We start from the raw sequence: 16,740 nt of genomic DNA on the forward strand, positions 1-16,740 counted from the left end.
AGGATTTATTGATGGGTTGGATGTGAGATATAGGGGTATTAAGGATGACTCCAAAATCTGAGCTCATGAAATGGTGTAATTACCATTAACTGAGATGAGGAAGACAATGAGATGAGTGGATTTGAACGGAAAAATAAGGAGATGTCTATTAGACAGCTGAGTGGTGGTGTCAGGAAGGCAGTTGGGTATTAACAAAATAATATGAGAAGCCCTGGCACATGTTTGGCATTCAATTAATGTTTGTCTTCTTTTCCCTGGAGGTAAAACACCATTATTATACATACCAAAGTATTTCTAAATTGTTTTGCATTGGATGTTGTTATCATTTAAATTACTAGAAACCATATTTCTTTTTTTTTCTTTTAGTGAATTGAAATGTTTGCCAATGAAACATACTTCCATTATCACCATACCCACTTGCTGTGTGTACCCATTAGGAAACCGTATGTCTAATTTGAATGACCTAGGAGGAAACTGAGATGATGTTCAAGTCTACAATGAATTTAAAAATGAAAAGGCATGCCTGCCTCTAACAGATAGAATAGATCCACCCCTAAATCACATGGTGAGAACGAGCAAAGTTTATCTTTGAGACTTCCAGCCTCCCTTTCCTTTCATCTGTGATTAGAGGACCAGTTCTTGCTATCTCCCACCTCAAATCCCCATGCACAGAAGAAATAGGAGTGCACTTGGCTAAGAATTTAATGAAATCCTGCTAAGAACTACTTTCAAGTTTTTAGAAACCTCTTTGGAGACTAAACAAGTGGCCATCAAAAATTTTCAGTGAAAAAGATGGTCCCATTTCTTCTCCAGATAGCCTTGAGAAACAGTTTAAAAGGGAATGAACTTATTAGAGTCCTTTCCTTTCTATTTCTGGTCAATATAGCCCTCTAGCAAGAGGACTGTCAATTTTGTTTATATTTTCAAAACACCAGCTTTTGGTTCTATTAATCTTCTATATAGTTCTTTTTTGTCTCGATTTTATTTAGTTCTGCTCTGATCTTAGTTAATTTTTTTTCTTCTGCTTGGTTTAGGATTGGTTTGCTCTTCCTTTTCCAGTTCCTTGAATAAGGAACTAGAATTAGAAATGAAAAAGGAGAGGTCACAACAGATATCATGGAAATACAAAACATCATCTTTGAATACTATAAAAATCTCTATGCCCAAAGAGTTGAAAATATGGAGGAAATGGACAAATTCCTAGAAACACACAACCTCCCTAGGTTCAATCAGGAAGAAATAGAATTCCTGAACAGACCAATATCAAACACTGAATTTGAAGCAGCAATAAAAAAATCTTTCAATAAAAAAATTCCCAGGCCAGATGGGTTCACACCTGAATTTTACCAAACGTACAAAGAAGAACTGGTACCTAAACTGCAGAAATTATTCTTTAACATGGAGAAGGATGGAATTCTCCCCAACTCATTCTACAAAGCCAATATCACCTTGATACCAGAGCCAGGAAAGGAAACAACAAAAAAAGAAAATTACAGACCAATATCCCTTATGAATATAGATGCAAAAATTCTCAATGAAATCTTAGCAAACCAAATTCAACTGCACATCAAAAAAATAATTCATCACGACCAGGTGGGTTTCATCCTAGAGATGCAAGGATGGTTCAACATACACAAATCTATAAATGTAATTCATCATATAAATAAAAGCAAGAACAAAGACCATATGATCCTGTCAATAGATGCAGAAAAAGCATCTGACAAAATTCAGCACACTTTTACAATAAAGACTCTTAAGAAAATAAGCATAGATGGGTCTTACCTCAACATTATTAAACCCATATATGATAGACCCACAGCCAACATCATACTGAGTGGGGAAAAATTGAAAGCATTCCTGCTTAAAATTGGAACCAGACAAGGTTGCCCACTATCTCCACTTCTATTCAACACAGCACTGGAAGTCCTTGCCAGAGCAATCAGACAAGAGGAGGACATCAAGGGTATCTAAATGGGGGCAAAAAAGGTCAAACTTTTACTCTTTGCTGACGATATGATATTATATCTAGAAAACCCCAAAGATTCAACCAAGAGACACATGGAATTGATAAATGAATTCAGCAAAGTATCAGGGTACAAAATCAATGCACAGAAATCAATAGCTTTCATATATGCCAATAACAGTCAAGCCAAAAATCAAATCAAAGATGCAACACCTTTCACAATGGCATCAAAGAAAATTAAATATGTAGGAATATATTTAACTAAGGAAATGAGAGATCTATATAGGGAGAACTACAAAACCCTTAGAAAAGAAACTGCAGAGGATGTAAGCAGTTGGAAAACCCTACCATGCTCATGGATCAGCAAAATCAATATTGTTAAAATGTCTATACTACATGATCTACAGAATCAATGCAATCCCTATCAAAATACCAACATCATTTTTCACAGGTCTAGAAAACAATAATTCTACACTTTGTATGGAACCAGAGAAGACCCCATATAGCCAAAGCAATCTTAAGCAAAAAGAACAAATTGGGAGGCATCAGACTTCAAGTTATACTACAAGGCTACAGTAACCAAACAGCATGGTAATGGCATAAAAACAGAGATATAGACCTTTGGAACAGGACTGAGAACCCCGACATAAAACTATCCTCATATTGTCATCTAATCTTTGACAAAGCAGACAAAAATATACATTGGGGAAAAGAAGCCCCATTCAAAAAATGGTGCTGGGGGGAAAACTCGATAGCCACATGCAGAAGATTGAAACTAGATCTGCAGCTCTCACCTCTCAGAAAAATCAACTCACGATGTATAACAGACTTAAACCTAAGGCATGAAACCATAAGAATTCTAGAAGAAAATATTGGGAAAACTCTTACAGACATCACCCTAGGCAAAGAATTTATGAAGAAGACCCCCAAAGGAATCACAGCAGCAACAAAAATCAATAACTGAGACCTTATCAAGTTTAAAAGCTTCTGCACAGCCAAGGAAACTATCATCAGAGCAAATAGACAACCTACTGAATGGGACAAAATATTTGCATGCTACACATCTGATAAAGGGCTGATAACTAGAATCTATATAGAACTTAAGAAAATTAACAAGAAAAAATCAAACAATGCTGTCAAAAAGTAGGCAAAGGACATGAACAGAAACTGTGCAAAAGAAGACAGAATCATGGCCTGAAAACATATAAAAAGTTGCTCAACATCTCTAATCATCAGGGAAATGCAAATCAGAAAACCCAATGAAATATCACTTAGCTCCAATGAGAATGGCTTTTATCAAAAAGTCCCAAAACAACAAATGCTGGCATGGATGCAGAGAGATAGGAACACTGTTACACTGCTGGTGGGAGTGCAAATTAGTACAACCTCTATGGCAGGTAATATGAAGATACTTCAAAGAACTAAAAATAGAACTACCATTTTATCCAGCAATCCCACTACTAGGCATCTCCCCAAAGGAAAAAAAGTCATTTTATAATAAAGACATCTTCACTCAAATGTTTATGGTGGCACAATTCACAATTGCAAAGATGTGGAAGCAACCCAAGTGCCTATCAATACGTGAGTGGATTAATAAAATATGGTATATATATACCATGGAGTACTATTCAGCTATAAGAAACAATGGTGAACTAGCACCTCTTATATTATCCTGGATAGAGCTGGAGCCCATTCTGTTAAGTGAAGTATCACAAAAATGGAAAACCAAGCACCACATGTACTCACCATCAAATTGGTACTAACTGATCAACACTTACATGCACACATGGAAGTAGTATTTATTGGGGGCTGGGCAGGTGGGAGGGGGGTGGAGGAGATGGGTAAATTCATAACTAATGGGTGCAGAGCACACTGTCTGGGAGATGGGCATGCTTGTAGCTCTGGCTTGGGTGATGCAAAGGCAATATATGTAACCAAAATGTTGGTACCCCTATAATATTCTGAAATTTAAAATAAATAAATAAATTTTAAAAGGGAATGACAAGCTAGAAGGAAAAAAATGAAAATTCAACCTATTAGATAAAAGCAGACTTGCAAATTATGAAACAATGAGACAAATATCTATGTGAGTCTTGAGCTATTTAAACTTTAGACAATACAGTTTCTGGTAATCACTGTTTGTACCGTGGATGGATGTGTGGGTGTGTGTATACACAGGTGCAAATGTCTGTAAGATTCCTCAGTTACCTCACACCAATGGGGAGACCTGGAAGGGAGACACACGTGGGTGCCCATGCCCATCAGGTGTACACCAGGAGGGAACCTCACTGCCTCTGTCCTTTGCACCACTTGGAGCTAGAGGTAGTTGTGCTGGATTTGTTCTCATGACATCCCCTCTCTTTGTAATTCTGAATCAAATAATTCAGATTTTGAGAAGTCGACTGCTGAGGAGAGGGATAGATCCTACAGTGAGAAATAATCCTTGTTGTTAAGAAGTGGGATTTCTAGAAATGAGATTGTGGAGTCACATGGTGGAAGAAGCTGACCTGACAAACAGCTATGGATCTGAGGTCTGGAGAGCATCATAGGTTAACACAGATGAAGCGTTTAACTCGGTGAGTTTGTCATGGAACATTGGAAAAGATAGCTTCAGCATATAAACATACACTTGAAAAATCTCCACCTAATATATTATAATTTCCCATGGTTACCTCAATCCCTGAGGAACATCTGAAACAGCCCATATGGTGGTGGCATGGAGAATCAGGGGGTAGAGCATTAAAGAGTGTGGCCCACCCTGGCCGGTACCTGGGTCCATGCAGAGACAGGATTACATCAGGGAGCTGGGTCAGGGGTTTCAAGGACGACCCACAGAGCTAGGAGCAGTGGGGGAGAGCACAGGATCTTGAAGAGCAACTGCTGGGAAGATAACTCAGGAAAACTAAAAATAATCCCTCCTCGTTCTCAATGTATCCTGAAGAAACATGACCCTTGATGGCATGCACTTAGGGGAAGGTGCGGGGGGGGGGGGACAAGGGGTCTGAGATGAAGTGGATACTTATGTTACACATCCTTTCCTCTCTTCCCAACTTCTCTTAGTGTCTTCTCCAACATCTAACACTGTACTCAAGAAAGGATCTGGTCTTAATTATTTTATAGTTCAGTGTGAATAAATTTAAGTCAGTTGGCTTCTTTCTTCTGAAAGCTTTTATAGGAGTGAGTCTAACCCTGTGCCTGGGTTAGGGAAGGAAATTAATAATGCAATTTCAAGTGAACTACTGCCCCTATCAGATATTTGCATCTTGGATATCTCTAATGTTAAGATGATTAAAATCTTAAAACTCAAAAAGATATTTAATAATAATGAAACAGAAAATAGTGTCTGGGAGTATGAAATCACAAGCCAGGCAGTCAGCCCCCTCACCTACAGTTGGGCATGGTCATCCCTAGGAAGGAGGTAAGTCCCCTGACCCCACAGCCTTCCCTTGGGTATTCCTGCCCATTTCTAGGAGTTTTGCTTTTATTTGGGTTGGCTTGGGACTTAAGGTGGAATCCGGGGATAAGAATGGTTAGATTTATAAAACGAGAAGGGAAGATAATCTAAAGGGCAGTTGCGGTTTGACAGCAGAAATACATGGAAAGAGTTGAGTCCCAGTTAGCTCAGCTATCTTCTCTCTCGCCCCACGTAAAAAAGCAAACACCATACAGTCAGATACTTCCATTATTACCAGTTAGCTATTCACACTGCAGTCACTAGGAGAATTTATTATGTGTGATAAATCATCATAAAATACTCCTTATACATACATCAACTTAGAATTGGTTCATATGAACAAGACATGGGGATAGTGCTCTTCAAGTTACATGTTTTCACACTTGCTTGACCCCACACAGTAACCCCAGAACAGGTATTACCATTATTGCTCCCATTTTCCAGATGAGCCAACCAAGATACAGGGTTACCAGAGATCATATTGTGTCACGGTTCTCAGACTTAGTAAAAGAAGACAAATTTAATAGAAGAAAATTCAGAATGTGACTACTTGTTTTACAAAAGGATATATCATAGGAAATTTCTATGTCCCCACATTTAAAATATAATGTGTTCTTTGAGAATTCGAAATACTCACCACTAAATATGACAATTTTAAAGCGAAATGCATATGTACAGTGACACTTGGAGTCAACATCACTGAATAGTTATACTCTTATGTCAAAGAAATAGATATTTTTACAGATATAAACTCACATTTCCTCTTGCCGGTAGTTTAACTCCCATTGTGAATCACTCCCATTCTGAGCATAAACAACTCCCACCGTTATACCCACTATTATAGCCGGGACTCCTATATGATACAGAGAGGCACAGAATTAACGGTTTATCCAAGACTGGGATTAATTATAAAAGACCATTAGTGAATTATACATCTGACCTATTTCAGGATATATCGTTCTTTCCACTATGGACAATACACTAAATGATCGCACAGATATAGGTTGACAGGAGACATAATTTTTCTCTAGGTGTCTTCTTTTCCCTTTTGGTGTTGCCTCTACACACAACTCCTATACTATTTCTGATTTCTTTGTAACTCTTACCATAATTTCCATTCTTAAATGGCATAGTTCCTCTTTCACTTAAATAAATTTAAATTTAGATATCCCTAAAACAATTCTTCCTTTGCTAGAAACCCAATAAATTTTTCAAATAATTTGTTGTAGAGAGCCACTCTGATTGTCTTTCTTGAAACATTTGTTTCAAAGCAGCTTGAAGTTAATTATTTGTGGTCTAAATCTCAAATCAAATTAATAAAAAGAGATGTTAAAGGAAATTAATCTAAGTTAGCTTATCCTGTATCTAGTATACCTGCCTTGATCACTTCTGCCTCCTTCACTGGAGTATAAGCTACTAGACAGAAAGTGTTCTTAGTAATCACTGTATTTTCTATCTTCCCTATCGCAAAGCCTTGTATTATTTGGCCCTCAGTGGGTGTTTGTTTAAATTAAATGATGTCAATGAAATTAAATTCCCGAGTAAGTTGAGATGCAAACACTTACCCCATCCAATTAATGAGACGAAAAAAATGAAATGTCGAGGAAAAGGCTTCATGGTCCTAATTAGAAGGAAATAGAGCTGCACAGCACTGAGTCCATTCCAGGTAAACGTCACTAACAGAAAATAGTGCAGTAAGGCAGCCACCGCAGTGCACGTGGGATTTTGAATGCCAATGATGTCTTCTGTGAGCATTTCATTATTATCAGTGTCAATATTATTAATGTCACCACCACTTGTCTTCAAGTTCTTATTGGAATTTTCAATTCCAAACAGAAAGAGGAGGTTCAAAATCAACATTGATGTGCATAGACTCACTAACACCCAGGTCACTGAGGTTTTTCTGAGTTTCCTGAAAATAAAACAGTAAATATAAAAAAACTAAATATAAATGGAACAACTGCAAAAATTAAACTCCAGTGAAATTGTAAGGAAACAAAGGAATATTATCACCCAATGTAAATCTAGCTCATAGCACAGCGGGGCCAGCTGGTAAATCTGACTTGTCAATTATATCAGAAATTCACACTCATCTCATTTCCACAAATAAGCGAGTTACAGGAAATAGGTTGATGCATCCTTTCTTGAAACTGTATTATGATCAAAAATTATAGCTAATCTCCAAAGATGGCCCCTAGTGAACTCTACTTCCTGGTATTTAGGCCCTGTGTAGTCTTCTCTGGGGGCCTGTGCCTTGATTTAACTCGTGGGATGAAACAGAAGGCCTGGCCGCCAGGGCTGACTCACCCCCTAGACACAATAGTGCTTAGGGCCCCCTATATTTTTATGGCCCACAACAATGTTTTAACTTGTTTTAAAATTAGAAGGAAAAAAAAGAACTTTTAGGTCAAGAAATATTAACATATTCATCTTTGTATCAATGCAGCCGTAAAATATAATTTTTAATCTTATTTATGGATGAAAGGTCTCACAAAGATAAAAGTGCCAGAAGACCATGAAGGTCATAGCACAGCCCTCCTGGCAGCTTGCTCTTTCATGCTCTTGGGAGTTCTGAGCCACTGTGTAAAAGTCCAGCCACCCTGCCGAAAAGACCACCTGGAAATGCTCTGAATCTACATGGAGGGAGAGAAAGATGCAGCTGCCCTGGCATCCTAGGTGAGCCTCCTAATGACTCCGGCTCCAGCCACCATCTGACTGCAGTCTCATGGGAGGCCCCAGGAAAACCAGTGGAAGAATCTGGCCGAGCCTAGTCAAGCCACAGAATCATTAGAAATAATAAATTGTGGCTTTAAGCCACTAAGTTTTAGGGCAGCTTTTATAAAGCACTAGATAATAATTTCTACTGTAGATTTGCACGCATATACAAAGGCCATCTGTAGATAAGGCCTTAAATGGATTTTTCAAAATTTCAAAATAGAAAACTGCACATTAGTAGATAAACTCATGTTTGAATACAGAGAAAAAGACTGTTGAGTTTTTAAATGTAAATTATTTTTAAAATGCACTTACAAATTTTAAAATAAGGCCAAATATAATTTTAAAACAATTTTACATAACAATATAACACATTTCAAACAAAATTATATAATTTTTAGCTCACATTAGATTTAAAGAGTGAGGCTTCCACAAACACTTTAAATTAGGTAAAAATATTTTAGATTTGTTTTACAATCTATTGCTATTGATGCTATTCTTTGAGTAGACTGATGATTACTATCTCTTCAAATAGCTGAATTTCACATGTGTATTTCCGGCAAGATTTCTTAGAATTTTATTTCCATGCACATCTCCCAAGGACTAATGTTCCAAGGACCACGCTTAGGGAAATGCTTGCTGATTGCCAACTGGTCAAGATATTCTGAACAGTCCTTTTAATGTAAAACATACCCAAGGAGTGTTTCTTCATTTAAAGATATAATTTTTGGATGTACAACCAAGCATTCTTTAAAACTGCTTTTCTCCCCCCTTCTCTTATTTAACTAATATATTTGCTCTAAAAGAACAGCTTTTTCTCTGATTTTGTCTGAATGCTGGCCTTGTTACCAGTAATGCGATGTGTATGTGTGTGTGCATGTGTGTGTGTGTGCGTGTGCGTGTGCGTGTGTGTGTGTGTGTGTGTGTGGTGCATGTATACGTTTTGTGCTGGCCCACGTGCATATCTTCAGATTGGCAGAGAAAACAAGGTTTCCCTTAATAAAGTTGATTTCAAAAGTGAGGCATGATATTCTACAGTACATGTATTGTTTTCCTCATTGTTTAAAAGCAGATAAAATCTTATATCCCTTCTAATGACATATTACAGTTCTGTGTATACTATGCATTCAGTTCCATCCTAATGAAAGTTATAAAATCTTTACTCACTACCATCTAAAGCCTTTTCAGACTGCACTATCTCTTGGAATAACCATTTCCCTAGGTTTACTACTGTGCTTCAAGTTCTAACATCTTCAAATAGCTCTCTATTCTTAATAACCCAGAATCAAATGAAAAAATTTGTTTGCCCATTATTCTTTTTTATTTTATGACATTCCATCCTGACCTCTCTCAGTCTTTGGATTTCCACACTGAATAAAAAAGCTTACATTCAAACAGAACTCAGTCCATCCTCTTGATATTTTAGTTGAGATTTCCTGGACAATTCAAAATTTTATTGTCTACCGAAAGGTTTAAAGACCAGAACTGCAAAAAGTACTCAAAAAGACCTTTTTATATAAAAGTAAGATTAGTTTCTAATTTTTATCTAAATTTGAACATAAATTACAATTCCCAGCGAGAAGAGATTATTTTCAAATAGCTGGTCCTTCTTACAGAAAATTACTATATAGTTGCTCCCCTACTTACAATGGGGTTATGTCCAGATAAACCCATCGTAGGTTGACAATATCTTTAAGTTGAAAGCACATTTTCAACGTACGATGGGCTTATCTGGATGAGACCCACAGTGTAAGTTGGGGACCAACTATATTCCATGCATATTTATTATTCAAGAACTTGCCTATGAACAAAGAAAACCTATATAATTCAAGACTTAAAAGTCAATAAAATTTTGTCTTTGTTTTTGTTTCTTAATGAATTTTAGTGGCATTTATGGTTGTAGAATTGTGCTAGGAAACATGTTGATAAAGGAAGGGGAAAAAAACTGATGACAAAGAGAAAGAGTGAGATTTTAGGCAAAAAAACCCACAAAAAACAAAAAAAAAACAAACAAAAAAACCCACAAAACTAGTTATGCAGCAACTGCAACTCATCCCCCTGGGACCAAATAATTGCCAGTACAACTGTGGTGATGGTAGAAATACAAACCAAGAGATAAATATGAGAAGCATGTAATTTTACATGGCCAGCTTGTAATTATAGCATTTTTCTTCAAGGCACTTACCACAGTTTGTAATTACATATTTGTTTGTGTATATATTTGTATAATATATGTCTTCCCCCTGAGAATGTAAATTTTGTGACAAATGGGAGCTTATCTGTTGTGTTGATAGTTTTGTGCTCAGCTCCTCATATAGCAAGCACTTGATATAAAATTTTTAATTGAATGGCAAGACACTCAGTGTGAAAGGAGAAGAAGAATCACAAACAATTCTGGCTCTTTGGAGAAATGTCTCGTTCAGGTTCTGGGCAGAGAAAGTGAAAGATGAATCCAATCACATTGCTGTGATTGAAATAAGGAAGTGCTTAAAGACTGAGACATGACAAAACAATATGAAGGGGCTTTCTCTGACTACATTGGGAAGTATGCTTTTTACAAAAGAATATAGCAAATAAATATAAAAAGAATGATAGACTAGAAAAGCATCATTTTTCAACCACTATGTAATAATTTGTTGTGGTAAGGATCATCAGTGGATACCAAAATTGTTAAGTAAAAGATTACTGGGAGACAGGATACCACACAATCTGAAAGTAGCATCCCATATTTTTGACATAGGAAAAAATCGAACCATTAAAAAATGCAGAAATCTGGCAGACATCACTTTAAACAAGGACTCAAACTCACAATGAATAATAGGACAAACTGATTTGTCCTTCCTATGTCACACTAAAAAAAAATTCAGTGATGTAGTATTCCCATCAAAAATAGTTAACAGCATCTATCTAATCATGAGGAAAATTTCCAACAAATCTTAAACTGTAGAACATTCTTCAAAATAACTGGCCTGAACACTTCAAAAATTTCAATGTCATAAGAGACTTAAACAAACAAACAAAAAAGACAGAGAAATTCTTCTAACCCAAAGGAGACTAAAGAGACATGACAGCTAAACGAATTTAGGAAAAAAATAGCTATAATGGACATTACTGGGACAATTGTAGAAATTTGAATATGGATTGTACATTAACATGATAATATTTAATTAATGTTAAATTTCTTGAGTGGAGAGATAGTATTATGCTAATGCCCTTGTTCTTAGGAGATAGATGCTTGAAAAATTTAGAGATGACAGTCATTATATGTGCAATTTATGTTCAAATTTTCAGGAAAAAAAATAGAATAAGAGATAAAGTAAAACATTAATAATTAGTGAACCAGGGTAAAGAGGATATGGGTGTTCAGCATTCTCATTCAACTCTTCTGTGAGTTTTAATTTTTTAAAATAAAACATTAGGAAACCATTTTAAATAGCAATACTTCCAAAATAAAAAATTCTGATTCTACACATCTGAGAATATAGTTGTGAAGAAATTTAGGATACTCTGAAGGGAAAGATGAGTTCATCTTGAGACATCTTGAGTATGAAAGAAGAACCACATAGGAAAATGTTCAACAGACCCATTTATTCTATACATATTCCTTTACTATGGGCCCGGTACCGTGCCCAGCCCCGAGGATATATGATGGAAGCAAAACAAAACAAACCCCAGCAACAAAATCAGGAAAGTTCACTGCCCTCATAAAATTTCATGCTGATGGGGAAAATAGATAGTAAACAATCAAACTAATAAACGAACCAGCTTCTAAAAGATTATAGACTGTTAAAAATGTGGCATGTGACAAAAAGTAACAAGTGGGATACAAAATTGGACCCTGAATGAATGAAGGAGTCAAGGTGGAGAGAGATATGTTTATAGGTGATTATTTAAAATTATATATTTTTTAAAAAACTATAGAATGCAAAAACTTTCACCATTTGAAAAATTTTTCAAAAAATTTTCACCATCTGAAAACATTATATATTTTAAAAATTATTTTCAAAAATTTGCTGTTTAGCAATGTTTCTTTCACAAATGCAAATTGGTAGGCATGGTTCTATTCAACTCTAAGGAATTATAGAGTAGATGAGCTGGGACCACATTAATCTTACATGACAAACTGGTAATTACATGGCATGTAGTTTTCTTTCAAGGCATTTGTAATTATATATTTGTGTATATTTCTTAGGCTTTGCAGGCCTGAGTGTCCTTCTCTGTAAAATGAGCACATTAAACTAGATCTCTGAGTTCCCTTCCAGTTCAAAGAGACTGTATTCTGATGAGAAAATGCTGAGAGTAAATTATATCAGGATAGCAACTTCTCTCGTGAAAAGAGCCTGCTTCTCCTCTTACCTGGTGACAATCTGAAATATAATTGTAAGAACCAGACCAGTAATGGACAGGGCACATCCAGTGTTGGATAAAACGTCTAGTGATTCAGGATACTGATAATCTCTTGTGAAAGTCTGAAAAATAAGTTAAGACTCATATTTTTAAATAACCACTCCTGAAATGTCAATGAAGGTCAGCATCATGAAGAGTTACGCTGGTCAAAATAACGAGACAGTTGTCAGATACGTCTTTTGTGTAAAGCTTTTGCTATACTTAAAAATGAAATAAATTAGGCTCTTATCTCTAAGCAGTTTACTAATGCAGTTAGGGAAAACATACAGATACGAAAATCTACACATACTCAAGTCCCACAGTCGGTCCTTAGGGACCTGCAGATACAAACAGCCACCCTGCACATATGGGTTTCCCATCCTGCAAACATTGTATTTCAATCTGTGTTTGGTTGTGGATGCAGCACCTGCCAGACAGAGGGCTTGCCACTTATCTGCGTATAAGTGGATCCATGCAGTTCAAACCCTTGTTGTTCAAGGGTCAATTGTATATACTTTACCTTGATAGCTAAAATCAAAGTTGTTTGAATTAGATCTAAATTGGCTAGAGTACTTCATTTATCAATTACATTATTTTTATGTGTAACTATAATCCAAGCATATATAAGTTTATACACTAAAAATAAAGTTGCAGAAATTATTTTCATGGATGTGGAAAGATATTCACATGATCCTCTTAATTTTTTAAAAAGGAGACCTCATTTTTGTGTAATATAGCTATATCCCAGTATGTCTGTGTATATGCATAGAAAAGCATGTTTCATATGAATATGTATTCTTAGAAATCTGTTAAGGTAGTAATGGGGTATTCACGGGGTAGTCATGGGGTGGGTATAATATATATAATGCAAAGGTAGTCATGGGGTGGGTAAAATATATATAATTCTCTTTGCCTGTCTGTACTTTCTGATTTTTTAAATTGTTAAAATTAGAAAAGCAATGTATGCTTATTTGTAAAACATGAAAGTAATATAGAAGCATAATAAAAAGTATATGTTCCTCTATACTGCCAGCTACCCCACACTTTATTCTATGTCTTAAAATCTTTTTTTCCAGAGTTGACTGTCTTTTATTGCCTAAAATTATTATCCATGTCTCTTACACAAATCCTATTTGTTAAAATAATAGGATTATACTTGAATTGCCATTGTAATTTTTCATAGATATTTTCCACATAAGTATATTAATTGTTTAATAGGTAAAGTTTCATACTGTATGCAATGTGTATATACTGCTTTTATAGAAATAGAATAAAAATAAACAGTTTTTAAAAAACAAAAATATCATGTTATTTCTTGTGTGTAGTACACTAAATAGTTGCACAAAGAATCATAGAATGCGTAGATCTTCAGATCTTAAAAAATAATCTATTCACTCAGAGCCTATGAGCTCTTACTTTACATACAATTCTAATCAGCCTTTTAAAAAAATATTGCAACCCCAAACTAATTACAATGTGGGTAGGCAGGCATTGGAGGCAGACTCAGATATGAGTGAGAAGACGTAGCTGAAAGCCTGACCTCAAAAAAGGGGAAAGATAACTGTGACAAAGTAGTCTATATCATTTAACATGCATAGCAGCCTGAGCTTTACACAGCTAATCAATGATATTATGACTTTAAGATAGCAAAAAAGTTAAAATTTTATCTTTAGTATCTTCTGATTGAGAAAGCAGCTCTCTATGTATGTTGAAAAGAAATAATTTAAAACAATTAAAATAAGAGATGTTTGATAATTAAAAGGAAAACTGTATAGTTTCTTTTTCAGAAAAAAAATTTAAGAAGCAAAGTTCTATACTTTGATACTCCAGGCTGTACCAGCGTATTCCACTGATCTCCACTGGCTCCCCAAATATGGCTACATCATAGCTACTGAGGAATGAAAACATCTGCTTCTCTCTTACAGCATTAAAAGCTCCTTAGTAAGGGGGAAGACACTCTACATATCTCCTCATTCCATTGAATATAAAAACATTCCATCAAATATATAAACTGACATTTTTGGTTTCACCAGAATAATAGGTTTCTGGAATTGGAACATACAGAAGCCCCTCTTCTTGAAAGAGTCAGCCCAAGAACTTTAAAAGATACACATACAGCTGCACACCAGAGCTAAGTGCTATCAGTTACTTGCACAGCATAGCCTTGGAGGTATAAGAAGTAATGAATACATAGCGGAACTATGGGACAAATGGAATGAATTCAAGAGCTCTTCCTTTAAATCTTCTAGCAAAAAGTTACTAATCTGAATGATTTCAATGTAAAAAGCTTTATATCACTGATTTAAGCTGTTCACATGTAGCAAAGTTTGTATTAGACCTGTCTCTAACACACAGCTATACAGCTTCACATCTACCTATAACAACGTTACGCTTTAGAACATGTGAGTTAGTTGAACAGGTTCCCTTCCCATTATTAAATATGTGGTGCTGACGTCTCTATCCTAAGACCATATTGCAAATAACTCTATTCTGCTTCTCTTTACCAGCATTTTAGTCCTATCACTCCATGCCCTATTTTTCTCTTTAATCTGTGTTGAGAGTCCATGTAAACTAAACCCCAAAGTTACTTCCAACGAGCACCTACTAGAGTTGTGAATAAGGAAAATTCTTGTCTGGAAAGAGATTGCCATGTACTTCCTTACCATTAATACAGCAAAATTAGTAGTGTGGTTGCAGCGGCACTGCAGGAATCCATCAGGACCCTTGTCTTTCTGACAGCCATATGTGTCCCAGTCCTTTGTCGAAAAATTCCAATAGACACAGGCATAGGAATGGAGTTGGAATTCTTCTTGGTTGTACTGTGAATTGATAAGACAACTATAATTACTGATTTTTTAATGCTCAATTGGGTAAAAAAAATCAAATAGGGTAAGACGGTAATATGAGAAATCAGTTAAACATGTACTAAGCATTAGTATCTTCATTATACATCAAGGAAGGGGAAGCGATATAAAATTCAAATTAGTTAACTTTGCATTCAGTTAGTTTGACAAAAGATGTGAATAGGAAGAACATTTAAATGAGTACTTCCAAGAATCTTTCAAAGAGTTTCTAATATGTATTTCTTTTGCCCAAACTATCCCTGCTTTTGTAATCAAGATTGGTCTGGATTTTTTTATTTCTGTTCATGGAAAAACTCACCTTTGGACTAAAGACCATTTCAGCAGAAACACTCTGAACTTGCTCATTTTCATCAGTTTTGCTTGAGATAATTTTTTGACTAAAATTTGATTTAGTTGTAAAAGTTTTTGATTGGAAAAACTTGTTGTTTTGATACACCACAAAGCCACATGCCTTGACACTACCTGTGTGTGGAGGGAAGACATTAACATCAATAAATGAACCCGAGGGTAAACAAGAAACGAAGTCCCATGTCATTGCTGCTTAATATTCAAGTAAAGTACAGTAAAAAATGTTTTGCTTTACTTACTTGCAATATGTAACTAACATATATGGCTGGCCATTCCACCCACATTAATTTTTTTCCCAAGGTTGAGTTTCCTTACCTTCTATATGAAACAATAATTTCTGCTTAATGCAAAGATCTTATGTATAAAGTGAGCATCTTACTTTCTACACAGTGAGACAGAGTGAGCATGATACGCAGGTAGCCCCAGCCTCAGCCCATGTTGTCTCCCTCACTGATAGGACATAGAACAGGAAACAGCACAGGGTGAGTATCAGGCTGTCTGTGCCTACAGAAGTGCCCTGTGAGGTCTGTCTCCTGTGCCAAGGGACTGAGCAGGGACCAGTCATGGTAAGTGACAGAGCAAGGCGCTCAAGTGATTTCCTTCCGTGGAATTTTGAAGCCAGGCACTCATCACCATCTCTTGAACTCTTGATCTCTGCTATGTCATGACAATCATGGCCTTTTCCCAAGGCTGGAAGGCTATTGTGAAATACTCTTCTGGACATTGGAAAAAGTGGTCAGCTGTTCATCGAAGATCCTGGAAGACCAGGGCTGCTGCAGACGGTTTTGCACCAGACTTGTCCGTGGCAGTGGTCAAACAGAACCACCTAAGGAATGCCTCCTAACGTGTTAGTCAACTGTTGGCCATATTTAAAATAGCAGAAGAAACAGCAATAAGTATACATTTTAACCAAATTAATTCCCTACACTGTACTGTCTTTTCTAAGTGATCTAAGGAAAACCCTGGCAGTGAGACCAGCCTATTTAGTCATGGGATTTGAAAAAGAGGCA

General features: G+C 36.1%; 1 protein-coding gene across 2 annotated transcripts in view; it reads right to left on the reverse strand.

The window, feature by feature from the left end:
* Window positions 1–16,740, reverse strand: part of ADGRG7 (adhesion G protein-coupled receptor G7) — a 67,000-nt gene that overhangs the window by 14,699 nt on the left and 35,561 nt on the right. For both annotated transcript variants that reach the window (XM_045540394.1, XM_045540395.1), the window contains 5 exons: window positions 15,681–15,844; window positions 15,182–15,337; window positions 12,489–12,601; window positions 6,983–7,329; window positions 6,174–6,270 (listed from right to left, as the gene is read on the reverse strand). In XM_045540394.1, the coding sequence (XP_045396350.1) occupies window positions 6,174–6,270; window positions 6,983–7,329; window positions 12,489–12,601; window positions 15,182–15,337; window positions 15,681–15,844 (877 nt within the window). The remainder of the gene's footprint in view (window positions 1–6,173; window positions 6,271–6,982; window positions 7,330–12,488; window positions 12,602–15,181; window positions 15,338–15,680; window positions 15,845–16,740) is intronic.

Source organism: Lemur catta, chromosome 1 (genome assembly GCF_020740605.2).
Source record: "Lemur catta isolate mLemCat1 chromosome 1, mLemCat1.pri, whole genome shotgun sequence".
NCBI lineage: Eukaryota > Metazoa > Chordata > Mammalia > Primates > Lemuridae > Lemur > Lemur catta.